General features: G+C 36.8%; 3 protein-coding genes across 5 annotated transcripts in view; 2 read left to right on the top strand and 1 right to left on the bottom strand.

The window, feature by feature from the left end:
• LOC107587504 (SET-binding protein-like) overlaps positions 1 to 12949 on the bottom strand; it is a 76679-nt gene extending 63730 nt beyond the window's left edge. The window contains exon 1 of the mRNA XM_016275307.1: positions 12456 to 12949. The gene's annotated coding sequence lies outside the window, so the exon portion shown is untranslated. The remainder of the gene's footprint in view (positions 1 to 12455) is intronic.
• Positions 12950 to 17799: 4850 nt separating this feature from the next.
• Positions 17800 to 21303, top strand: LOC107587506 (cyclin-dependent kinase 7). Its single transcript, XM_016275312.1, has 12 exons — positions 17800 to 17932; positions 18082 to 18141; positions 18289 to 18324; positions 18428 to 18493; positions 18583 to 18651; positions 18840 to 18950; positions 19510 to 19628; positions 19733 to 19832; positions 20187 to 20273; positions 20411 to 20560; positions 20653 to 20797; positions 21114 to 21303. Exons 1-12 carry the CDS (start codon positions 17867 to 17869, stop codon positions 21140 to 21142), a joined length of 1038 nt encoding a protein of 345 aa, XP_016130798.1. The 5' UTR covers positions 17800 to 17866; the 3' UTR covers positions 21143 to 21303.
• Positions 21304 to 22274: 971 nt separating this feature from the next.
• Positions 22275 to 26515, top strand: part of LOC107587505 (serine incorporator 5) — a 35240-nt gene continuing 30999 nt past the window's right edge. Inside the window, exon 1 of one of the 3 annotated variants that reach the window (XM_016275309.1) lies at positions 22275 to 22463. In XM_016275309.1, coding sequence (XP_016130795.1) covers positions 22437 to 22463 — 27 coding nt within the window. In that variant the 5' untranslated portion in view covers positions 22275 to 22436. The remainder of the gene's footprint in view (positions 22464 to 26515) is intronic. The other 2 variants (XM_016275310.1, XM_016275308.1) reach the window with 2 other exon arrangements.

Genomic DNA, 26515 nt, shown 5'->3' on the forward strand with positions numbered 1-26515 from the left:
GCACGACTCGCCGTCGCTTTCTCTCACTGTGAGCAAAGAGCGAGAGCGAGCGAGAGTCTTACATAACATGCAGAATTGATGTGCTACATGTAAACGACATACTTTGTTGTACTTTCCTGTAAAAATAACGGAGTTCCTTTGGAATTCTTCAGCTTTTAAGAACTGCCGGGTTTTCCTGTAGTGGGCGGAACTAATGCACAAACGACAATCTCATTGGCTGGTGCTCACCTAGTATCGTCCCTGTTTTGATTTCAGCAAATCAGTTTGAGAAAACGCACACAACCTGATTAATATTCATGAATCCAGTAGCTTATTAATCCTTAGTGTGTTTTGATATTGTTCTTATTAGTAGAATTCGTATAATAATAGTAATAATAATATTTTATCAGTGTTTTTGTTCGGGGCAATTCAATTGCCAAGATGTCCGTAGAGGGTTGAAACTGTTGGCATCAGAGCCGATCCTCTCAAAATACGAAAGCTGCGTAGGGCCCCCGAAACACCAGGTCAACACACACATCAGTCAAATCATGTAATGTGAATGTCGTACAGTCTTGCTCGAAACTAAAAAAACGAGTTGAAAGTGTACTGAGCCGCGGAAGAGACACTATTTCTCAAGCACTTTCCGCGAGTGCGATTCGAGACGGAGTGAAACACGGACAAAATGCGTTTCATTCATTCGTTCATAACCACTAACCCCCCCACCAACAACACAGTTTTGCGTAGGGCCCCCAGAAGTCTAGGATCGGCACTGGTTGGCATTCATGTTTTTTGTTTATAAACAGGAGTGTTTTTTTCTGTATGTACACACAATGATTAGTAAATATGGTTGGTTAAGAGCCCAGTCAATAATCAGTAGTGAGTTTCCTGGTTGTATAAGTGTAATCCATACACTCACAAACATAATGCCCCTTACACAATACTAAACCCTAAGACCCAGTTTATGTAACAGAAAGCTCTGTCTGGCAGAGTGGGCAGGCTAACTGCATACAAATTGTGTAAGAAAACAGTCGGCTCATAAACAGGTTTATTATTATCACAAATATGCCCCGGGCAGACCGTGGGTAACTACAACACATAAAGCAGTTCTGTGTCAGCAGCGCTGCCTGTGGCAGACTCAAAGAGGGGGATATATTCAGACGTTCATACTCAAGGGGCTTTAAATACTGATCTGCCCTCTTTTCTGATGCATCTCAATTAAGATGATCAGAGCATCGGGGGGCAATTATCTGAACGAACTCATCTAAATCAGCTCAACAAAATCAGCTCAACTGGGTTAATGATGACATAATGCAAAAAAATTCTATCAAATGCCTGGCGCTTTAATAAGTTACTGAAAAGTTCACAATGAAACTGTAATCAGGGCTTAACAGAAAGGATAATCAGCTGACCTGGGTTTTGGATGAAAGAACTGCCAATTGCCCTGTCAGGCCAGTGTTGTGATGTCACTGAATTTCATACATTTTTATGGTTTAAAAACTAAACTCCTAAAAAAAAAAACTTACTGTTGCTCGCTGGTTTTAATATGACAGTATATATTGTTAAGAAGTGAGATGTATGTTCTTGGCTTCTTTCAAAGCCTGTGCACTAAGGACTTTTTTTGAACTGACACAATCTGCAGTCGGGTGTCAAGACCGTCTGCTGTGGTGAGAGGATTCCTCTCTGTCCCAGTCCCTTTTAAGGCCATGAACAGTGAGCAGGCTTGAGGTAGTCTCACAAATAGCCTTGCCAAACAACCGTGCTCTCAGTTTGTTGAGATCCTGTGGTAAACACAGAGGAAACTCTAGTAGCTATAACTGTATTATCGTCTTTTTGATAAAACACCAAAGGGATGCATTTACAATTTAAACTCCTTTGAAATAATAAACATCCTTTAATTCTAAATTGTTCACAATAATTGTTCCATAAGTTTTCAATTTTTTTTACAGCCACAAAACGGTCTTCAATCTTATTCAATATTAAGCATGTACTTCTGTCTATTAAATGGAAGATCTTATTGTGGTTTCCTTCGTAAATGTAACTCACCTTGTAATTTTGTTTAAATCAAAATGTCATAAATGGATGTTGTGGTGAAAGCATTAGACTTCTCTCTGGTGACGTATGAGCTTCTCCAATCATTTAGTCTGCTTAAAGGGATAGTTCACCCAAAAATTCTAATTCTGTCATTATTTACTCACCCTCAAGTTGTTCCAAACCTGTATGAGTATCTTTCTTCTTTTGAACAAAAAAAGAAGATATTTTGAAGAATGCTGGTAAACAAACAATTGCCTTTAGCAATTGACTTCCATTCCTTTTTTCCCCATGCTATATGGTAGTCAGTGGCTACTGTCAACTGTTTGGTTACCAACATTCTTCAAAATACCTTCTTTTGTGTTCAACAGAAGAAAGAAACTCATACAGGTTTGGAACAATTTGAGGGCGAGTAAAAGATGAACTATGCCTTTAAATCCCACCCCTCTACAATCGACAGCTTTAATTTTTTTCTTTTTTGATAATCCATTACACTCAGATGTACATCACAATAAGGAAGAAAATATCTATCACTACTTCCTTTTCGTTGCAACTTTAATGACCAAATAAAAAGCGCAGTAAAATCATTGCAATATTTACAGTGTTGCTATATATATATCGTAAATACTGGAAATACCTCCCAGCCTAATTGAATTGGCAAGAAACACTTGTCAGTTAAATTTCCCATGGTGCTATGGGGGGCTGTGAGGGACAGAAGTACAGTCCGTTCGCGGTCATTACTATCAACTGGAATCATTTTGGTAAGACATATTTTCAGTGTTTTGTCAGCTTGAACGATCAAACACCCATGTACACAGCAGCACACCATATTGAACGGACTGTACTTCTCCCTCACAGGCTAATTTTAGTTTGTGTTGAATCAAATAAGGCGTCTACTCTGGCTAACATCAACAGGCCCCTTAGAAGTGGCACAGCTGACACATGCCCTGCAGTTCTACACATAAAAGGAAACTTCACAATCCCAGCCACATTTGTTCAAGACATCAATTGTTATGACACGGCTGAATTACACACTCTATGTGCCGTTGCTCTGGGCGGCTACGCAAAGTATATTCTACAACAGCGGTGGGACGTAAATAAACACTCACCGGTCGCATAAGGTTGCCAGGATTGAAACCGAATTAAACCAAATGTGTCTGCTGCTGTCTAAAAATCATGCTTTCTTTTCCAGTGCCTTGACCTGATGCAGTCACACAGTGAAGCAAGCTGACCATGATCTTAATTTCAAGGCCAGTGAACAAATCTGGTTTCTTGAATGGCTGAGCTGTCACAACAGACAACACTAATGAGAAAAGGTGCTGAAGTGACATGAGGGGCATGGCACAAATGATCTTTACAATCCAATCACTTCACAAAGAAACAACAGATACAAGTAGGCCTTCAAAATAAACTGAACTGAAATCACAGCTGTCTTGAGTAATTACTAAGCCGCAAAAAAGTTAATTAAACAAATATACTATATACTTGCGCTCTTTGTTGTTGGTTACTACACAGAGCACTGTTTTTATTGGCAGGAGACTGTGGGCAAAACACGACTCAAGTGACCGCCGCCTTAAAAACGACAAAACGGATCTACATTAGTAACTGCTAGGGATGTAACGATTAACCGCGAGCCAGTTGAAAATCTATTTAAATACGTGACGATTCAAATCGGTTGAGATGCTAAAAAAAATAAATAAAAAAAAATCGCGATTCAGTTAGGGGTAGGAGTTTATATGAATGTATGTCTGAGGGGAACTTACGGTCTTTCGATGGTATTTTTTCTTTTCCTCTTGCCTCTGTATAATGCATATTAAAGTTCATAAGTGCAGCGCTGCTTTGTTTACAGCGGACACCAAGGAAACTCTTTAAGCGCCACCTACTGGCAGAGAGTGAATCTGCGTCTCATTCAGCTCTGCGGTTTCTGTTTCATGCAGATATTTTTTATGCATAATTTCATCAGTCAAACCATTCTGTTTTTGCTTTAAATTTCGAAATTATACAATGTAATTTAGATTAAAAACTTTTAATCTAAAAGTTGCATGTATGCAGCATCTTTGTTTGGATCATGATTAAAATGCAGTGGTTGGCGGTTGCCTCTAATTTTAAATGGAAAGAGCACAGACAAAGCCTTAGTTTATTTATATGAAGAGATTTATTTTATTTGTGTTATTTTAAAATATATTTTGTGATATTTGTACTGAAAAATGAGTGTTTACTATTGTCATTTTGCATTATTGACACTATTTTCCTAATTAATGCTGTTCAGTTGCTTTGACACAATCTGTATTGTTAAAAGCGCTATATAAATAAAGGTGACTTGACTTGACTTATTTTATTTGGGGCTTGATTTAAATTTTTTTTTAAAAATGTAGTTTTGTTATTTACATTTACATTATATTTAAATGTTGTTATTTAGCAAACGCTTTTATCCAAAGCGACAATAGAAGCAATCAAAACCAACAAAAGAGCAATAATTTACAAGTGCTATATTAGTATATTATTAGTGTTATATTTCAATTTCACAAAGAAACGTACAGTATTTTGTCCAAGCAATAATAAAAGGACACATTTCATTTATAATTTCTTAAATCTCATTTTGTAAAAAAAAAAAATCGTGAATCGAATCGGGAAATCAAAATCGTGAATCAAATCGTGAGTTAAGTGAATCATTACATCCCTAGTAACTGCTGACATTCACCATTTTCACCAGTTTGCACCTTTCCAATGCAAGTCTACGAGGATCTGAGTGTTGAAGTTGTAGATGCAATTTTATGGGAATTACCCAAAAAATATGATTTAAATTTTGTTTAAAGAATGCAATGTCATTATTTTAGCTAAGTAATTATTAAAGGGGTCATCGGATGCAGCATGCACTTTTACAAGTTGTTTGAACTGAAATGTGTGTTGGCAGTGTGTGTACACAACCACCCTATAATGACAAACATCCACCCATTGTTTTTTTTTGTTTTTTACCTCGTTAAATCATTTCCCCTTTCTCATATCAAGCCATTCTCAGATGCCTGTCTGTATGACGTCACACAGACCCAGGCCATCCCACGATTGTTGATTGACACTAGCGTTTTACCTTAGACCCACTCTGAGTGAGCTGTCATAGGTCCGCCATTGTTTCGACGCCGAAGCAGGTGTAGACAAGAATGTCTTCTAAGCGATTGAGGTGTTTTGTTGTTGGATGTAATAATGAACATAGCAGTCGTCATTTACTCCCGACATCTGAGCCTCTGAAGATGCAGTGGATTACCTTTGTTTTTGAAGGGAATGTGCCCCCGATCTACCTAAATGCGTTTATGTTGGCGCAAATCATTCGATGCCCCCGATCTACCTAAATGCGTTTATGTTCGCGCAAATCATTCGATTCCAGCCTCACCTACAGAAGAAGTGAGTATAAGGTTTTTTTATGAATCCTTGCAATTTGCCTTTCCTAATAACGTGCCAGTTAGCAAGTTTCGCGCCTAAAGTAAATCAGTACCATGAGAACGGCTCGTCACCCCATGGAAGAAAGGGGTGGGGTGAGCAGAGCTCATTAGCATTTAAAGGAACATGCACTAAAACGGGTTGCCGAAAACAGAGCTGTTTTTGACCTGGTAAAAAGGGTGTTGTTTTACACTACAACTGATCAATTTTAACCAAAGTATGTTATAGACTTTTCATTAAGACCCTAAAGAATCATATCAACTTGTGGAAAATGGGCATCCGATGACCCCTTTAAGGTCGTAGTGGAGATGATATTAACTAAATGGTTTATAATACCACAGTGAAACTGTTCACTTCATGTGTAAATGTTAGGAAACAATATTGTTAACTTTCAAATGAAGCTTTTCTTTTATCAGGTGACTGTGGGAAGGGTCTGCCTCAGTTCTGATTTGCAATGTCTGCCATTTCTAATTATGTTACTCTGAAATGTAACAATTTATTTTCAGCTGCAGTCCGTAACTCTTTTTGTGTTCAAAATGTGCAAAATTAATATAATAAGCGAGTACATCATGAATCCATTTTCCAAACCGTGTTTTTGGCTTATCCTGAATCACTACGGTACACCTATAATAAGTTTTTATATTCTGACTATTTCAGTCTGGTACCGGTGGAACCGCTGCGGAGTAGCACAGTACCTGCGTGATTCCTCGCAGACATAAACAAAGAGAAGTAGTTCCGGCTACAATGCTCTTCCACAAGATGCACACAGTTCTGTTTACTAACCGCTAAAGCGCAAAAAGTTACGAACTGCAGCTTTAAAGGGACAGTTCACCTACAAAATAAAATTATGAAAATTATTCTCACCCTCATGTTGTTCCAAACCTCTACAACTTTCAACAGACATGAAGTTATTCTCTCATGCTTTTTGTCCCTCCGTGGAAATAAATTAAATCTGTTCATCATATAAAGCAATTATTTATTTTTTAGAAGATATGGATTACTTTTACAATGTCTTTATGAACTTTTTGGAGGCATCAAAGTTTTTGGTGGTATAGACTTTTAATGGAGGGATAGAAATCACTCAGATTTTATTAAAAACATCTTAATTTGTGTTTCGAAAGATGAACTAAAGTCATACAGGTTTGGAATGACATATGGTGAGAAAATGATGACAATTTTCATTTTTAGGTGAAATAATGGCAGATAAAAATGCTTAGCACCTCATTCCATTCCATAAGAATGATATCCTATTACTTCATGAGCATATTTGACTGAAAATCACATGGTTCACAGAAATCACCTGCTTATTCCTATGGGATGCTGTGTAAACTAAAGCTTGCCTGCGTGTGAACAGTAATAAAAGGTCAATTTGTAGGTATTCAGTGTTATTGGTTTCTGCAGTTTTTCATACCCTACTTCAGATGAGAGCTGCTGTTTAAGTGTGATCTTTTGCCCTTTTGTGATTTTACCTGCTTAGCAACAGCAAACTGAAGGTAAGTGTTTACCACAGTGTGGATCAAATCACAACTGCATCAATGCATAGATAAACATTCAAATAACCATTTCCTTTACTATATTAATAAATAAGGTTCACAGGTTTTTATCAAATTTAAGGATCAAGCATAAATCAAAGTCTGACTGATTGGCGCTTTGAATTAGATTACTGACGATACTGGAGAGTTATCCATCAACACAATCCCTGGTGCCGGCCATCCCGAGTAACTGAAACACGTCTGATACCGTCCTTCTGCAGCAAAGTTTCCAAATGTGCAGCCAATCCCACTTGAATTCACAAAAAAAAAAAAAACAGCCACCCTTGTCTTGTTTTCTTCGATGGCAAAAGCAAATGGATTTCTGCCAAAATGTAAATTTTAAACTGGAGAGATCAGAATTTCGACCGCAGCAGAAACAAAATGGCTGTAGTCAAAAGAAAAAAAAATGAAACGACCCTCCTCCCCGTGTAGCTTGCTGCCAAAAGGTGTTCTTGTTCTGATATTTGGTTTGGAACGGCTGCCAAAAATTAGATATGTCCTTGGATATCTCCCTCTTTCCTTTGTCTCCTGTCAGGACTTGGCTGTCCTCCAGTGCAACTAGCCATAGCCAGGAACAGAGGGAGCTCCATTCTCACACATAAACATCACTTTGGATTTATCCTTTGCTCAAATACTGTGGTTCTTTTGTGTAATCGTATACTCTGCATATGGATACAATAGGTTTTCTGGAATCTTTTTGTGGGCAAGCGCTCCATAAGTAGATGTGTTTATGTTTTGATAAACGTGTTCAGTCTCCTCATCTGACCTGGGTTTTTCCATCGGCTTTCTATGAAACGATGAAGACTAACTAATAGTTCCTTTTCCATTCTGAAACAACTACACAGTGATACAGTCACAGTCAGAACCACAGCACTCAAACCAAGATTTTATATTGTCCCAAAACTCCATAACCCACAAAACTCCATAAATCTATGTAGCCTCCATTACTGACTGTACACCATCAATTCAGTTCAAGTATTTCATAAGGTCTCAGTGAGGATAATGCTTTTTAGTGCTTCTGACTAGGGCTGCCACTAACGACTAATCTAATCTAATCTGCCACTAATCTAAATGATTAATTTCCCACAAAAAAATCAACAATTTTACTTAAGAATATTTTATTAAACCAAATGAAATCCAAATTTCTATAAAATCCGTTTTTAAAGCAAAAGTGAAGTGCAACATAGAGTGCAAGTGTCACTCATAGTCATCTCATAGTCATGAAATCACTGAAATCAAAGTTCAGTATTATAGTGTAAGAATGACAACATATTCACGTGTTCTAGTCTACTAATAATACAATTATAATCAAAAAAAACTTTTTAAAGGAGTATTTACCAGAAATGTTATTTACCAGAATTTATTTAGGAGAAAATGTAAATGTGCAGTATTTCTGAAAAAAATATAGTCATGTAATGTATATTTTTTTTTTTTTTTTTTTTTTATAAAATCAATTAATTGGAGATGCTTTTGATTATTAAACTTTAATTGAACCATTAAAACAGATTATGGAAAAATTAAAATGGAAAAATCTGAATTTGCAAATAAAACGGATTTCATAGGGCCCTATAATTATAATTAATTTTTTTTTGTGGTAATAAAAATAGATGTAAGTGAACAATAGCTTTTAAAATGACTTAAAATACATATATAATAGCAATGAGGCAATAATAATTAGTTCAAATAAAGTATCAAAAGCAAGAAATCATATGGTTTTATTGAACAAAACTGTTAAAATACATAATGTATTATAAACAATAGAGCTAATGTACATCACGCATTACAACATAGGCCTGCAGAGGGCGCCAACGGCCTGATGATTATTTTTACACATTACTGTGCGATCTAATCCTTGTTTAATATTTACTAAGCACCATTTCATTCAAATGCCTACTTAATCTTTAATATTTGGCCACTTCTTCAGGACAGAAATGCTATAGCCACTGTAATTAAAAGAATATGTGGACATCAAATCATGTAAACTCAGAGTGAGGGTTTGAGCTTTTGTTTTGAAACCGTGATGTATCCTCCTGAGTTTGCGTAGATTTATAAATGATTTACCTTACAAATCTGATTAAATGGCGCACGCTGCGTTCCCAGATGAACATTATAATAAACCCAAACTCACAACAACAAGCAGAGATGGAGTTTGAGCCGCTCCACACATGTAAATGTTTACAGTTCCTGTGGAACTACTGTGAACGGAGCTGCTGTGTGACGCATGTACTTAACCTACACGCATGTAAATAATTAAAGCGCATATACCGTATTAGAACTGCATCGCATATAATTATTTAATTAAATCGTAGCATTTGTAAATTCACAATTATGCTTAATTATGATTTTTAAATGGGTTTAATATATCATGCAGCCTTGGGAAACAGTCTAATAATGTGTTTTATGGATTCTCGTCCATGAAATGCACCACTTCCAGTATTTTGCCGGTTAGTAGATGCGAGCAAAATGAAGTCGAGGATTTTTAAAAATCGAATAGTCTAATAAAATCGACGAATCATGACAGCCCTACTTCTGACCAAACTCTGATGCAACCAAAGCACTAATTTCTCTCAAATTAGGTTAAATGCCAGATTTCAGTTCATATTTCTCTTCAGAACTTCAATATTTGTGCTAACCACAGTATAAATATTGAGAGCATGTCTCTATAAAGCAACAATATGTGATAAATTGTTAAAGTTGTAGTAACAAAACAGATCAAATTCAAACAGTTCAACAATTCTGCTAGGGCTGCACGATAAATCGAAATGGAATCGAAATCGCGATTAGACGGAAGCTGAGGTTGTCATGTGTATCTTTCAGTGAAGCACGGCTCTGTGATCAGCAGTAAATCTCCACCCGAGGGCCAGAGGGCGCTCTCGCGCTGAAACTCCAAATACACCTCACAGAAGAAACCCAGGAAATGCCTATCGCTGCAGCTGAATAAACAGAAGATTCAACTGTTTTTATTGATTCAACGTGACTAATAAACACACTATTATGACAATATATGGTTTATCGGAGTTCTTATTATTATAATTTTCATTATAAAGTATATTTATAATGCAATGCCTTTATCACTGCTTAAATACAATGAAATATGTTGCATGCCTTATTCTGTGTAAGAAGCCGCATAAAGTATATTTATAATGCAATGCCTTTATCACTGCTTAAATACCATGAAATATGTTGCATGCCTTATTCTGTTTAAGAAGCCACATCATCTCACAGAAAGATTTATTTCAAACACTCGACTGATGTTATGAAGTGAGTTTGGAGTAAAAACATGTTATTAAATGTGGTATTTTTACATGCTTTCAGACGGAGCAGCATTTACTACACAGAGCCGTAGTTCACTGAGAAGCTACGCAAACAGCTGTCATTATCACGAACGATTTCTTCAATTTCATAATCGCGCAATAATATCGTCTGCGATTTTTTTGCGTAACTTGTCAGTGAACTACGGCTCTGTGTAGTAAATGCTGCTCTATCTGAAAGCACGTGATGGAGATTTACTGCTGATTACAGAACCTGCATTACTGACAAAATGCGCATGACAATCGCATTCGATTAATCGTGCAGCCCTAAATTCTGCTATCATTCACGCGCTCTCATGCCATTCCAAACCTGTAAGACTTTCTTTCTTCTGTGGATAGATTTTCTTTGGATGATATTTTGAGTAATGTTGGTAACCAAACCATTTTGATTACCACTGACTTCCATTGTATAGACAAAAGATTTGGATTTTTGGGTGATTTATCCCTTTAAGGTATGATATTCAAAGCATATCACTTGGCTTGCTTTCTAAGATGATATCGGTCTCCTAGAAGTTGTGTTGGACAAACAAGCTGTGTCAAAATTAAAAGTTGGCATGAAATGGAAGTTGTGATAAGTGTTTTCTTTCCTCTTGAGACATATTTCCAAACAAAAGTGTCTCAAAAGAGAAAATGTATTTGTTTTCAAAAGCCAGTGCAATATTCCATTAAAATGATATAAGAACTGTGAATTTTGATTTCATGGTGGCTCTAAATTCCTCTAGAGCAGTGGTTCCCAACCACGGTCCTGGAGGCCCCCCCCATCACTGCACATTTTGCATGTCTCCTTTGTCTGACACACCCATTTCAGGTCTTGGAGTCTCTACTAATAAGCTGATGACTTGAATCAGGTGTGCTTGATTAGGGAGACCACACTAGTGCAGTGTTGGGGGGCCTCCAGGAATGTAGTTGGGAACCACTGCTCTAGAGACCATTCTGTTTCAATCCAAAGATGCTGAGAAAACCACTCAGATCACCTTGTCATAGCTCCTCCCCTTTCTACAATTAGGCACAGATTTCAGCCAATCAAATGAGGGGCATGATACTAGTCTAAGATCTGATAGGCTATTTATGGTGTATATTAATAATTACTGAAATTCTCCTTCTGAATAATATCTGATCTTGGTAAATGTCAGCAAAGATTAACTCGACCATGACAGATCAGATATGAACCCAAACACTTAGGTCAACAGTTTCATCATTGCTTACCCGGCCATCACAGACAAAACGCTGATGTGTCTCAAAACCTTGTGAGACACCTACTTGACAGCATTTTAGGCAGCACAGGACGTTCGATTGCCCACAAACGCTGTCTAGATAGACAGCTGGCTAGGTTTTGTGACACATTCAGTCTGTAATGAGTAAGAACACAACTGACATGGAAAGCAAGCCTACACGGTGGCTTATAGTGGAAATTACTATAGGCGCTCGACAGTGCAAACACACGCCTACTCTCTATCAGCGGGAAACTGATGCATGGCCACGATTACAGTAAATTACGCTGAATAATGCCCCTTCGTTTGAACATACCACTATATATATCAGACCATACAGCGCAGGTACTCTCTCAGTGTCGCAAATGCTGCTGTCCTTCAGGGTGAGTTAGATAAACATTCACCTTTTGTAGTCTATGAAACTGTTCCTCCTCAACGATTGCCATAAGTATTGATATATACATGAAGAGTTCCAATGCAAAAGCCTCTAAAAGCCATCTTGGTCAAAAATGAGATAATACTGAGTGAATGCTCTGCACACATAGTACATGTTCATCAAGTACTTTCACTTCAAATGCGCTAAATCCCAGCCTCAACCCATTCAGAAGCACCACTACTTCCACAGAAACCTATGCATAGTAGCCAGAAAGAAATGATCATTTTAAAGAAAAACGTCAGACGTACTTCGAGGCTTTTGCATCTGAACTCTTCATATGTCGATTTTGCTGCTTTAGGTCAATTGGAACAAATATTGTAAAGTATTCCGTAGAAACAAGGCAGACTGGCGAAAGTCCACTTTTTTTCTTGTGGTTAAAATGGAGCTCTGCAGTCTGTAAGTGCTTCACTAATCCACAACAACCCGACCAGTTCACTCATTTCAGTTCAATTACAGATTAAGTAAGATAAATAAATGAGAATATCGAAATGGTGGTTAAAGGAGCGCAGAAGTAAAAACTCACCCATTTCTGAAGCTGCTGCAGAAGTCTACGAGAGTAAATCCATCCACTAGATTTATGACAAGCACTTTACAATCCCTCAAACTCAAGCAAACAGCGTTTTTATCGCTTTAAAATGGCGCCAGTTGCAATCTCGGGTGAGATTTCTTTTCAGAAAGGAAAAAAGATCAATGAAGAGCGGTCGATTAGCGACCGATCAGTGGAGTGCGTCTGCAGATTCAGATGAAATGTGGATTGAAGCAGGAATATGGTGTACAGTCACAGCGCTGCATCGCTTCCCTCTCAAACCATCAGACTCGGGGGTGGATCGAGCCTCTTCCCACTGCGGAGAAAACAGACCTGCTCTTACGATCCTTAATAATATCCAAAGTCCTGCGTTAGATGGCACACCGGAGCCGAGCGGTCATGCAGGGCAAATATCCAGGGATATGCAGACGCTGGCGTTCCCGTTTCTGGACGTGTTTGATCGGATTTAAGCGAGTGTGATGTGACTCTTGCTGGACTCCTGCAGTAGTTTTTGATAATGATCGGTGTGTGCTCTGCTCTCAGCAAACGCTCGGACTGGCCCTGCCGATTGCTCTCCAGCGCCCTCTACCTGTAGCGCTATACATACATAGAATTGTTTGTTTGTTTGTTTGTTTGTTTGTTTTTATATCAATCACACCTTTATTTGTTAATTATTATTAACAAATAGCTTGTAGCTCGTTTGTTTTTGTATTTTTGTTAGGCTGTTTGCTTGTTGCACAAAATATTAATTTATTTGTAGTGCAAAAATGTATTCATTATTTTGTCTGTTGGCTCAAAATATGTATATTTTCTTATTTATGTTTAGCTGTTTGCCTGTAGCTCAAAATATTGCGCTATGTGTATATTGATTTATTTTTCTTTTTGAGTGTACTGAAAAAAATATGTATAACTGTTTATTTATTTTTGTTAGTCTGTTTGCTTGTAGCGCAAAATATTTATTTATTTGTAGCGCAAAAATGTATTCATTATTTTGTCTGTTGGCTCAAAATATATATATTTTCTTATTTATTTTTAGCTGTTTGCCTGAAGCTCAAAATATTGCGCTATGTGTATATTGATTTATTTTTCTTTTTGAGTGTACTGTAAAAAAATATGCATAAATGTTTATTTATTTTTGTATTTTTGTTAGTCTGTTTGCTTGTAGTGCAAAATATGTATTTATTTGTAGCGCAAAAATGTATTCATTATTTTGTCTGTTGGCTCAAAATATGTATATTTACTTATTTATTTTTAGCTGTTTGCCTGAAGCTCAAAATATTGCGCTATGTGTATATTGATTTATTTTTCTTTTTGAGTGTACTGTAAAAAAATATGTATAAATGTTTATTTATTTTTGTATTTTTGTTAGTCTGTTTGCTTGTAGTGCAAAATATTTATTTATTTGTAGCGCAAAAATGTATTGTTTTGTCTTATTTATTTGTGTCTGTTTACCTGTAACGCAAAACATTTGTTCATTTGTTTGTTTTATCTGTTTTCTTGTAGTGCAAAAATACTTTAGTATTCATTATTGTTTATTTGTTATCTGTTTTGTATTATTATTTATTTATTATCTGTAGTTTAATTATTTATTTTTCTGTTTGCTTGTAGTTCAAATGTATATTCATTCATTTATTTTGTCCATAAAATGTCTGGATTTTTTTAATGTACGTTTTTCAGTATACAGTCGGTAGTTTTAATCTATCTTATCACATAAACCTGCATTTGTCCTTGACATGTTCATTGTTGGTTTCATTATGCAAATAATTTATTGAATTTCAATATCCATCCATTTAGCACATTATAACTTACTTATCTTTATAATCAGTCAGCAAAATCATTATATATCATGCCAGCCAAACTGTTATGGATAAAGCAACTCACATACACCCTATTTAATTAATCTCTCTCACAGTGACTATCAAATTGGCAGACTGATATTCTTTTTATTTGGGATGGTTTGAGTCAAACAGCTTGTTAACTGACATAAAAATGTAAATAGTAGCAAGTACTCAGACTATATTTGATTTAAAGAAAGCATAGCACATTGTTCACCTCGTTTGGCCTTTAGACAGGATGGGTGTTTATATCTGAGCTGTGTATTGATTGAGAAAGAATGTAACGACACTCTGAGACCTCTTCAATATAGAGGTCAGCATCTGCTCCCTTGACGGCCAATCAATGTCTCGACTGTGTTAGTAAATAGTTCTCATTGGGCAACCTTGAAAATCAATGATGTTGCCGATTATTCAAAAAGGGTCAATGATTTTTCTAGTTGGAAAAAAGTTGCCATGGATACCACATGTAAAAAGTTTAGAGGTTTGTGGGATGTGCATGGACTACTGACTTTAATAACAGATAATGGAAATGATATTGTTACCTACATATTTAAATGCCTGTCTGAGGCCTGGAACATAAAGAGTATATATTATAAAGACAGCAAGTAAGAGCGAATGTTGAGTTACATTTCTCAGATCTGTGAAGAAGCCGATAGGTGAGAGGTTTTGATGTGCTGTTTGTTTCTCACACTAATATGTGGTTTTAGTGTAAGTTCTACCACAGCACTTGAGCAGACATGTTACATGCAGAGTCTCAAAAAGCAAAAGCTGTCGGTTTCAGAATTCATTGCCATGATTGTGGCTTTACATTACTGAAATGTTGAAATATAACCTAACCAGATATTTGAAAGACCTAAAGTCTTTATAAGATTGTGAGCAAGTTGTGACCAGCTTTTTTTTATCCTTTTGTTTATCCTTTTAAGAATATTTCTTGGACAGCTTGAGTGTAAACCAGGTCACAAAATTTCATTTAGAAGAGACTTGTTAACTATGTTTCACTGACTACATTTGAATTGCAAAAATACCTAGTCAATATCAGCTCATGACAAAACGACTTAAAAACCTTTTAAAGGTTTCATTTACAGTTTCACAATTATCTCGCTCACCTGTTCTTCAGAATGACTGTTCAGATTGAGGATGATGATTCTCGTTCTCCTATTTACTCAACATCATTGTAGTTTCTGCCTGCTCACTAGTAAATCTAGAAGTTGTGAAATGAAAAATCATACGCTGCACAGAGAAGGCGATTACTGAAACATGACACTGTGTTGACACTGGACACTTGACCTATCAGATCTTTCTGTCAAACAAAACAGTAAAAAAGAAATTGAAGAAGTAAATGAAGAAGTCTTTAGAGCATGATTAAAGACTACAGAAGAAGACTTTTAGTGCTGTAACCCTATAGCAAAACATACAATCAAAAAAATTGTGAAATAGTAAAGTTAAATGAATAAATAAGAGGAGTATAAAATTGAAATAGATCTAATTAAAGGAAAACTCGCTTAAATCCGAAGAAATACAACTTTAAACTGTATATCAAAAACTAAGCACAACCAATAAAATCCAAAATTTAGCTTAAGCCCAAATGTAGTATAAGTTTAGAAATGAAAATCCAAATGCAGTTTAAGCCCAAGATCCTCCTCAGTATTTTGTTAATTCCTGCTATCAATAAATGTGTGTAAATTTAAATAAATGTGTGCAAAAACTTATTTGATTCCAATTTTTTTGTTTTGTTTTGTTACAGATATTTTGCTTTATATTCAGAGCACTGACTAAATCAAACAAATGTGCTGCATCTCTCATTTCAAATGAGGCCAGTCTTGATACAACTGATACGAAATGAGTCACTGATGTTTCTCAAGCAAAGTACTGACTAAATATTTTAAAAACATTACTACATAACACTATAAGATTTACTTCTCACCAATCAAAAAGTCACTTGTTCACTATACTGGATGCTGTTTTCTTTATAAACCCGCCAGAAATCATTCTGTAATTTGAGGACATTGGGTTTAGCAGCAGTTAAGAAAATGTATCTGATGGGGTTAGTGCGCAAAACCACAAATGTGTTTATCAAAGTCAGAGGAAGTGGGCGTCTTCATAAGAACAGAGCTTGTGCTAACCACTTCCTGTTGAGATGGGAAACTTCTGATGGTGATAGAAGGCGTACAGTAAACAAGTCAAACAAAAAGGTATCTAAGGGGGATTATGTTTTTGAAGAACAACTGTGTAATAATCACATCATATCACAGTCTGTCTATTGACACACACTAGTAAGAGACCAAAACAAAAGTGTGATCCATATGATTGTGTCAATAAAAGAATAACAGTGCAGTATGCTGGTTGAATATTCATTTTGAACTCAAATCCAAGTCTGTCAAATGTGACAGTGTTGAGTCTTTGTCTTAATTTTGAAGACAGAATACTTGAATACATTTACAAAAATGCAAGAGCATATCCTCAGTAGCATCCCCTGTAATTGTTTCTGATTTATAAACTACCCTTTATTCGAAAATACACTGAGAATTAGCAGAAATGGTTTATGATATGTAAATTGTCCCCTTTCTATAGATACATTGTGAGAAATAATAATGCAGACAAAGGGGAAACATGACTTTATTTGACTCGATATTCGCGATATTCGACTTTATTTGACTCGATATGATTCGATATATAGGACTCGATATGTTTTAAACTGGATACCGATTTGTTAGTAGGTCTATTTAGTAACTAGAGCTGTTTATGAAAATGCATGTAGTGCAAAGGAAAGGACAAGCGCTTGCTTTTTTTCTTTTCTTTTTCTTTTTCTTTTTCTTTTTTTGCATTGACAACAGCGCCCTCTGCAGGAATCAATTGATAGATTGCTCTATTAATGTAATTATGGCACGACATCTATTTGTGATTGCATGATGAACGCAGCTGTTTAAAATGAACCATGAAGTCAAATTTGATTTATAATTAAAGATTTGCTTATGAAATAACTCGTCAGTGATTATAATAAGTGAGGCTTACTAAACTTCCAAGGGAGCTGCAAAATGCCTTCAATTATTCGAAATAAACTACAATATATACATTTAATTAAAATGCTAAATCTTCTGAAAATGTGCAGTGTGGTATTTCTTAAATATTTTAGAAATTTTGCATGCGTACCTCTGAGCGTTCACAGACATTTTTCACTGCAGCTCACAACTGTGAGAAGCAAAACTGCTATTTTAGTCCCCTCCTTGTCCGTTTATCACCATTTTTTTTTATATTAGTCACAAAACTGCATTATTAAAAAAAGCTAAAATCTCATTTGTTTGTTTGTTGATTAAAACAAACAAACAAAAAAACTAAATTATCAAGTTATTAAAATCGAAATTATTTTTTTTTATAATATTATATTATTAAAATATGATGAACGAACCGTGCAGCATCAATTCCCATGCAATTTAATAATATGCAATCAAATCCCATGCCATTTTTAAGCCCGTTTTTCCACTTATGTGACTTTTATTTGACCCGGAAGTATAAAGTGCTCTTTAATACAGAAGGAAGTGTGACTTCACAAAGAACAGTGTTACAGTTGAAATCATGGCATTAGATGTGAAGTCCAGAGCGAAGCGTTATGAAAAGCTGGACTTTCTTGGTGAAGGACAGGTAAACCACATAACTTTGCTATTTCTGAGCTGTTGTGGGTCGGTTTTTCAATTTTTAGTGTATAGCTGCAGCAGCTCTTGCAGGTGCATGATACTCGTTAATTTGATCAATGTATATTGCCATTAATGCATTGTACAATTATTTTGCAGTTTGCAACTGTGTACAAGGCAAGAGACAAAACCACAAACACTATTGTTGCTATCAAAAAGGTAAGACACTTCAGTTAATACTTATTAAAAACCATCACTTTTGATCAAATTCTCTCGTTTTAGTAATTTGCATATGCATTTGCATATTTCGATTTTTTTATCATTCCTAGGTACCTTTATGTTAAAAGGTGAATTTCTTGTTTTCAGATAAAAGTGGGGCACAGAACAGAAGCCAAAGATGGTGCGCATTGGATATGTCATAATCTTTGATTATAACTTTTTTTTTGAGTAATCAGTTTAATTTGAGTCTTATAAATACACTATATATATATATTCTGTTATCCAGGCATACAGAACAGCCCTTCGAGAGATTAAGTTGTTGCAAGAGCTCAGCCATCCAAACATTATTGGTGTAAGTCATGTCTATATTCATATAAAACTTTGATGCACTGTTGTTCATTATACTAATACTGACATCAATGAACCTGTTTTCTATCTCAGCTCCTGGATGCTTTTGGACACAAATCCAACATCAGTCTTGTCTTTGACTTCATGGAGACGGATCTCGAGGTGACAACAATGCACTTGGACATTTATTGTTTATCTTGGTAGCTTATCACAGAGTAAAAAGCCATTAAGAACTCCAGCAGATCAAACAATAACACAGTATAAGTATGATGTTTATCCCTCCTAACTGTTTGGTCATTGCTCTTAAAACACTTCACATAAATACGTAGTTGTATTATGGTCTGTTTCAGGTGATTATAAAGGACACCAGTCTTGTATTGACACCAGCCAATATAAAGGCATACATCCTAATGACGTTACAGGGTCTGGAATACATGCACAATCACTGGATCCTGCACAGGGTGAGGCTCCATGCATCTGCTCCATGTGTTTTTTTTAATTACGCACACTACTGTTCATAAGTTTGTGGTCTGTAATATATAATTTCCAAAGAAATTAATGATTTTCTTCAGCAAGGATGTATTAAAGTGATCAAAAGTCATTTATATGTTACAGATGATTTCTATTTCAAATAAATGCTGTTCTTTTGAACTTTTTATTCGTCAAAGAATCTTGAAAACATGTACTGTTTTAAGCAGCACAACTGTTTTCAACATTTATAATGATATGAAACGTTCATTGAGCACCAAATCATCATATAGGAATGGTTTCTGAAGGATCATGTGACACTTAAGACTGGAGTAATGGCTGGTAACATTCAGCGTTGCCATCATAGGAATAAATGACGTATTTAAAAATAGAATGGTTATTTTAAATTGTAATGATATTTCATAATACTACTGTTTTACAGAATTTTTGGTCAAATAAATGCAGGCTAGGTGAACAGTACTTGACTTATTCCCCAAAAAATCCTGATGAAAACTGCTACTTCAAGTCAGCGTTATTGTTTTCTTTTTTTAGGATCTTAAACCCAATAATTTGCTACTGGATGAAAATGGAGTCCTGAAGCTGGCTGATTTTGGCTTAGCCAAAGCATTTGGAAGCCCGAACCGAGTGTATACGCATCAAGTTGTTACAAGGTTTGTAGAAGTCTTTGATAATGCAGTAATGACCTTTTACAATAATACTTGGATCTTCTCTATTATGCTATTGTTTCATTTTTCATGTTGTGGGTACTTCTCAGATGGTATCGTGCCCCAGAGCTGCTCTTCGGTGCCAGGATGTATGGTGTGGGTGTGGACATGTGGGCAGTTGGCTGCATTCTTGCTGAGCTTTTACTCCGAGTGAGTTTGTAAAACCATTTGGCCCTTCTGAATACCTTTAGGCCCTTTTCACATTTCTAGGATTCTCAGAAGCGAAAGCTGTCATAGATGGGTAAACTTAGTGGTGAATAGAAACTACAACAAATACAATTTTTTGTTCCCATTTTCTCCAATAGCAAAAGAAAAAAATCATAATAGTGTTTCTATGACTTTGTAAAAGAAGGAAAACATATCATTACTTTGGTTTGATTGATTACTTTGGTCAGAAGAGAGAAAGATGATCTTTTGAAAAAAATGTATCCCCTGGCAGAAACAAGTTTGCATATTGATTAAACCATTAACATGCATTTTAAGAATTGTTTGTTCTTGTTCCAGGTGCCATTTTTAGCTGGTGATTCAGACTTGGACCAGCTGACAAAGATATTTGAAGCTTTGGGAACACCAACAGAGGAGACATGGCCTGTGAGTTGTAGTTATCTTCTGAACTTATTTGTAATTGAGAGAGTTTTACTTCAGCTTCATTTGCGTATTTCTCAAAACCTTCATTCTTTGTGTGTGTATGAGGTAGAATTAGTGATTTGTGCTGGTTTTTGTTTAAGGGGATGTCCAGTCTACCGGACTATGTGTCATTTAAGCCATTTCCTGGCACTCCGTTGGAGCACATCTTCAGCGCAGCTGGCGATGACCTCCTGGAGCTCCTGAACGGATTATTCACCTTTAACCCCTGCACACGCACTACGGCTTCACAGGTGCCAGTAACTGGGTCGCAGTTCATTCAACTTACTGCTTAAAGCTAATCTACATTAGAGAGGGTCTGAATGAATGGATATTCTCATTCTAGGCTTTGAAGATTAGATATTTCAGCAATAGACCAGGACCCACCCCAGGACCTCAGCTTCCCAGACCAAACTCCTCAACAGAAGCCCTGAAGGAGAAAGAAAACCTGTTGATTGGAATCAAGAGAAAACGTGACAGTATTGAACAAGGTGAAGACAACATGCAAAAATACTAGATAAATGTATCCGATAGCTAACAATGTTGTTTAATGCTCGGAAGTGGTGTTGACTGATGAATTTGCACATGGTCTGACTTGAAGCATGTTACCAGATGAACATGTAAACAACATTAAAAACTTGATTTTCACCACAGGGGGTCATTTTAACATTTCCAGTGGTGTTTTTTGTGTGATTAATGAAAGCTGTCAATTAGATTACACCAGTGTGTAATAGAAAAGGATCATATATAATGAAACTGGGATTGAAGTTTGAAATCTAATAGTTTTTTTCCTATCCCATTTCTCAGGTACCCTTAAAAAGAAATTGGTTTTCTGAGTGATTTGGATGCTGTTTTCTTCCACTGGTGCTGCTGTGGTTGTGCATGAATGGCAAATGTGCTGTTTACATTTAACAGAGTTACGGAGTTAACATATTTGTGTTAATAGTTTAATAATTTTTTTTATGTACTTTAGGAAATTAAATTATAGAAAAATGTAGTTTTGCCTGTTGTGTCTCTTTTAATTATGCACATCACCCACATTTGTCACTAGCATATTCAGTAATATGTTTAGCATATACAATAAAAACAATGTCTATGTGATATTAATAATAGTTCAAATAATGTAATATTTTCAATTGTAATCGTTACATTTTTAAGTAATGCTTATAAGGATTTGGTGTGGTTAATTTCCTGAAATCCTGGTTAATCTTTATTTCCAAGCTTTATTATTATTGTTATTATCATCATCATAAAGCATCTAAGGCAGTTTGGTTTGTTTGAAAGCGCATCTGTAGTCCTGAAGGCGGTGCTGTTGTCCCAGCTCTGTCTGTAACTTCTCTCTTCCAGTAGAGTTTGTCAGCGAACTGGCTGCACTTCAGCCAACACTTTGTGATGTGTTGAGAGTGATGTTTACAGACAGAATTTCAATAAACGGAGACCATTTAAACCGCATTAGTACTACATAAATACTTTCTGTCTCGATGTACAGGCAGTTTATTCAACCTAGTCGACGCTTACAGTTGAAAACTTGTGTTCTCTGCAACTGGCATACTCTACAGATTTGTGAGTGATGGACGGAATGCTGTCACTGGAGAACACTTGCATGAGCAAATTCAAGCCAAAAGCCCCACCTATTAGCCTGTATACATGTAAACAAATCAAGTACAACCACATTTTTGACATGAGCCGAAACGAAGATGTATAATATAACCCTGTGCCTGTCCCCTAGTAAGATTTGGTGCGGTCAGGCTATAAAAGAGCTCTGAATTATGCTTTTCTTCGTCATTGTGGTCGAGGGAGCTCTAAAACATCACATTATGACGATAGCGGAAGTGATGTGCGTCGATGAATGCATTTGATTTGGATGTACGATCAATCATATTCAATGAATGTGAATGAACAACACGGCTCTGTGATTCGGGATTTATAGTAGGCCATCTTCTCACAGACTTCCGCACAGAGCCGCTGCTCGCGCACGCCACAGTCTATTGTGCGCGGGGGCGCGCGGCGCGTGCGGGGAGAATCGCGGGAGCGCCGAACGCTCGAGCCACGGTCGCGTTATCGGAACCTCACGAGCTCAGCAATTGAACTGGATCGGTGTCTGTAAGGAGGATCTGCCTCGCTGTCAGCATGTGTGCACCGTGTTGTTTGTCTCAGGTGAGTGGTGCATTGACGGTACGGCATGAAGAAACATCACCGTCTTTTATCATCCATCGTGGACCTCGCGGAGCACTCGGGTTCTCCGGTTTAAAATGATTTTCTGTAGCGTTTTATGCTGACGCTTTAAAAAAAAGTCTAATAATAAAAGTTCCGTTCTTTTAACGTATATGAGTGTTGTATTTGTTAATGTGTAGCTATCAATTTCAACTATAAAAGCAGTTTTAGTGGCACCTTGTTTGCTCTGTGCCAGTTACAGTTGTGAGTTCTCTTTAGTAAACGTGCTGTGCATCATTTCATGAATATAGTAAATCATATCCGCTTAAATTTCTGATTTTTATTGAACAAAACTAGCTATTTGTTCATTTAAAACCCGTTGTGACTATGAAGACACTAGACAATATACTGTTGAGGGGGGAGGGGGGGGGCACCTTAAACCAGCCCAAGATGTGTTGATGGTCTCCCAGCCTGGTCAAACTGTTATCTAGTTTTAGAGGGTTTTGGGACATTTTTTCAGCCTGAATCCAGCTAAGCAGCTAAGCTAAATCCTGTTTGGATTGGCTGAGAGACCCGCATAAACCACCTAAGACCACCAAATCATCTTAGGCTGGTTTAAGTTGTCTTTTATCAGCAGGCTAATGCTTTCTGCTGACTTTACAGGGCAGTATTTTTCCATCAACTGTGGTGTCAGACTTATCGTTTTAGTCAGTATTTTATCTTGCGCCGACAGTCAGGAAATTTTGTCATCACTGTGACTGACCATGTTCCGTCTTCTGTCCTCATTTCATTCCGGTCAGGACAAATATGTCCCCCGTATCTGTCCTTGTTTTTAACTGAACCATGTGAATCAAATTTGATCAAATCAAAATAAAACAGACAATATTGGACACCCCACCAGGAAACACTTCAGGGCTAGATGTGGTAAATGAGTGTCTGTGTATTGTCTCCTTCACATTCTCAGTTTACTAATTTCTCTGAGGGCCAACTCGTCTTGTAGCCCCTTTGTACGTGGTGGGGTCCGCTGGTGGTCTTTTCATTTCCTGGTTGGATCCGTGTGGCTGCTTGTTTGCCTAAGATTAGCAGTGGAAAGAGAGAGCTTGCAGTCAGTGTTGTCTCATTAGCGCTAAGCTTGTCAGGAGCCAGTGGTCAGGAATCAAAAGCTTCTGTCGGACAGCAGAATTCCAGAAAGAAAAAAACTAAGTCTTACCTGTGAAGTTTTAGATGCTACTAAGTCGACTTTTGGCATATTCAAGGGCATGACGACATGTTATATTACACATAGACTGTTAAATTATTGGTGTGTTTCAGAGCAACATGTAAATGTTGAATCTCTTCTGTTTGTTCCCAGAAGCATCAAAAGCTTCTGTCGCACAGCCCAATTCCAGAAAGGAAGACACGGACAGTGTCACTGAGGCCACAAGTCATGTCCGTAATGATGACATTGTACAAGTAAAAAAATTAAAAAATGTAACTGTTTTATGGGGGGGGGGGGGGGGGGGGGGGGATTGGCATTATGTAGTCTCAGTGTTTGTTAACTAATTGCTATCATTAGATAACCCTGCTTTGTTTAGCTGCTGATTCTGTTTTGATGGTAATTGATTCCCTCTTTATGCCAGCGACAGTAGCATTTATTAACATTTGTAGTTTCCTCATCCACACAAGCAACTTCACAAGACAACGCTTATGTTGTAATATTAAAGTAACACAGGTAGGACAGTCAAATGTAGCTGTGTTGTCCATTGGCATATCATTTAAAAGGATAGATCACACACAAAAAAGAAAACTCTGAAATTATTTACTTGCCCTTATGTTTCTATAAATTTGTAAGACTGATTTTCTTTTCAGAACGTATAGGCCCTATAAGAAGATATTTTGAAGAGTGTTGTTTAGACCGTTTTTGTCAAAGAGGTGAATATAAATGTGGTCCAAAACAACATTGGCCAGAACAACATGTCCACTTAAGCTGCAGTTCTCTTGTCTGCAGCTTTAAATGTTGGAGCTATTTGAAGTCAGCTGGATTCAGTGTTTTTATCGATCATCAGCTGGGGGGGAAAAAACAAAACAAAAAAATGTTTTGAAAGTGATTCCAAAAATTCCAAGTTACTGTTTGTAGCACTCTTTGTCATTATCGTTATAGCTGTGACTTCCCTATTACCATAGAATTAGACAGATTATTAAAATGTCATAATTATAATTAAGATTAACTATAACTAATTCATGAACACTAATGAAGATTTTTAGAAAAGAAAAATCCATGGTTACACTTTATTTTAGTGTGTCCCTGTAACTGCACATCTAACACAAGTACGAAGTAATATTAATTAATATGTTAGCCTACTTTAGGGTTATGTTTTGGTTTAGGGTTATTGCATGTAATTATGTATAATATACTGTTATTACTGTAGTACGTATGTGTAACATGTAACAAGAAGACTATAAAATAAAATGTTACCGAATCAATTTCGGAGTTCATATTAATGAAAGTGGATAGTAACCCCAAAAATGTGCACTTCAAAAACCCGCTTGACATAAACATCACACTTCGAAACATGATGATGTAATGCTTGCAGGGATGGGTTATTTTTTGAAAAATATGGTTTTGTGTTAAAATCATACACATGAGGGCGAGTAAATGAAGAGAGAATTTTCAAAATTGGGTGGCGCGATCTATCCAGCAACAGTTTGAAGAAGCCTTCTAATTATTGTCAAGATGTAAAGCAAAATATCTTGTTTTGTGACATGTTTTGTGTTCAAGTGTGTGGAAATCTTCTCAGCTCTTGCACACTGGACTGTTTAGTCTCGTTCTACTGGGAAACATTATGGAAATCTAACTGTGATATCTCCATCAGATGTCTGGGCTTGAGTCATGTATGACTGCCCTATGAATCACCCGTGATGATGCATTCTATAAAAAAGGTGGTTTTATTGCCTGGTAATATTGCACTGTGAAAACATTCATGTCTAAATACCATTGCAGATCTGTTAATACAGGAAGGGTATTATCTTTCATTATCTAATGGTAATGAATTCAATGGCACACTGTTCTTGATCAGGCCTTGAGATAACTTTGTTTGTAAGATCTCGTTTGTCTAAACACCCACGTGAAAACTGCAAAATGTGTAGTGTCTCCAGTGTGCTACTCTGTTTTGACTGATGAATCGGCATAAAATCTGAAAACGGCTGAAGAAGACGTCACCACGTGTGTACCCCACATCCCATTATCCTGTGGACTTTTTGTATCAAATCTCAGCTAGTGAGTTTTTTTCTTCTAGCGAACTGAAATGAGGCTTTTGTGGCAGGGCTATCTGTGTTGACTTTGTGGGTAGAAGTGAGGCATTCTCACCCTTGTGAATTTCACACAGCCTTTACGCATCTCTTTCTCTCTCTGACTTCCTCCATTTCACCATCGTAGAGGGTGTTTACTCTTGTCCCATTACTCTGTATTTGCAGCTGAAAAAGCTGTCAAGCAATCGCCATCCATCCATCAACGCTGGTCAGTGTGATTCTAGCAGGAAGGTTTGACTCTTCAGTGTTACTATGGGTACTCTTCGCACTGGACAAAAGAGCACTTTTTTTGTGTACACTTCAAACAGTGAAGTAATAAATTTTTGCCTCAGCTGTACAATTGCCTGGCTAGCAGATCCACAAAGCAGCTATTCATGATGGCTTTTGTGGCAGGGCTATCTGTGTTGACTTTGTGGGTAGAAGTGAGGCATTCTCACCCTTGTGAATTTCACACAGCCTTTACGCATCTCTTTCTCTCTCTGACTTCCTCCATTTCACCATCGTAGAGGGTGTTTACTCTTGTCCCATTACTCTGTATTTGCAGCTGAAAAAGCTGTCAAGCAATCGCCATCCATCCATCAACGCGGGTCAGTGTGATTCTAGCAGGAAGGTTTGACTCTTCAGTGTTACTATGGGTACTCTTCGCACTGGACAAAAGAGCACTTTTTTTGTGTACACTTCAAACAGTGAAGTAATACATTTTTGCCTCAGCTGTACAATTGCCTGGCTAGCAGATCCACAAAGCAGCTATTCATGACATGGAGACT

The sequence above is a fragment of the Sinocyclocheilus grahami genome, unplaced genomic scaffold (genome assembly GCF_001515645.1).
Source record: "Sinocyclocheilus grahami isolate Dianchi unplaced genomic scaffold, SAMN03320097.WGS_v1.1 scaffold93.1, whole genome shotgun sequence".
Classification (NCBI taxonomy): domain Eukaryota; kingdom Metazoa; phylum Chordata; class Actinopteri; order Cypriniformes; family Cyprinidae; genus Sinocyclocheilus; species Sinocyclocheilus grahami.

What these genes read in the sequence shown, in the direction of transcription:
- LOC107587506 (XM_016275312.1), top strand. Translation starts at nt 17,867, where the DNA reads ATGGCATTAGATGTGAAGTCCAGAGCGAAGCGTTATGAAAAGCTGGAC. An exon ending in CAACAGAGGAGACATGGCCT is followed by an intron (nt 20,274 to 20,410) that starts GTGAGTTGTAGT and finishes TTTTTGTTTAAG; the next exon opens with GGGATGTCCAGTCTACCGGA. An exon ending in ACGTGACAGTATTGAACAAG is followed by an intron (nt 20,798 to 21,113) that starts GTGAAGACAACA and finishes CCCATTTCTCAG; the next exon opens with GTACCCTTAAAAAGAAATTG.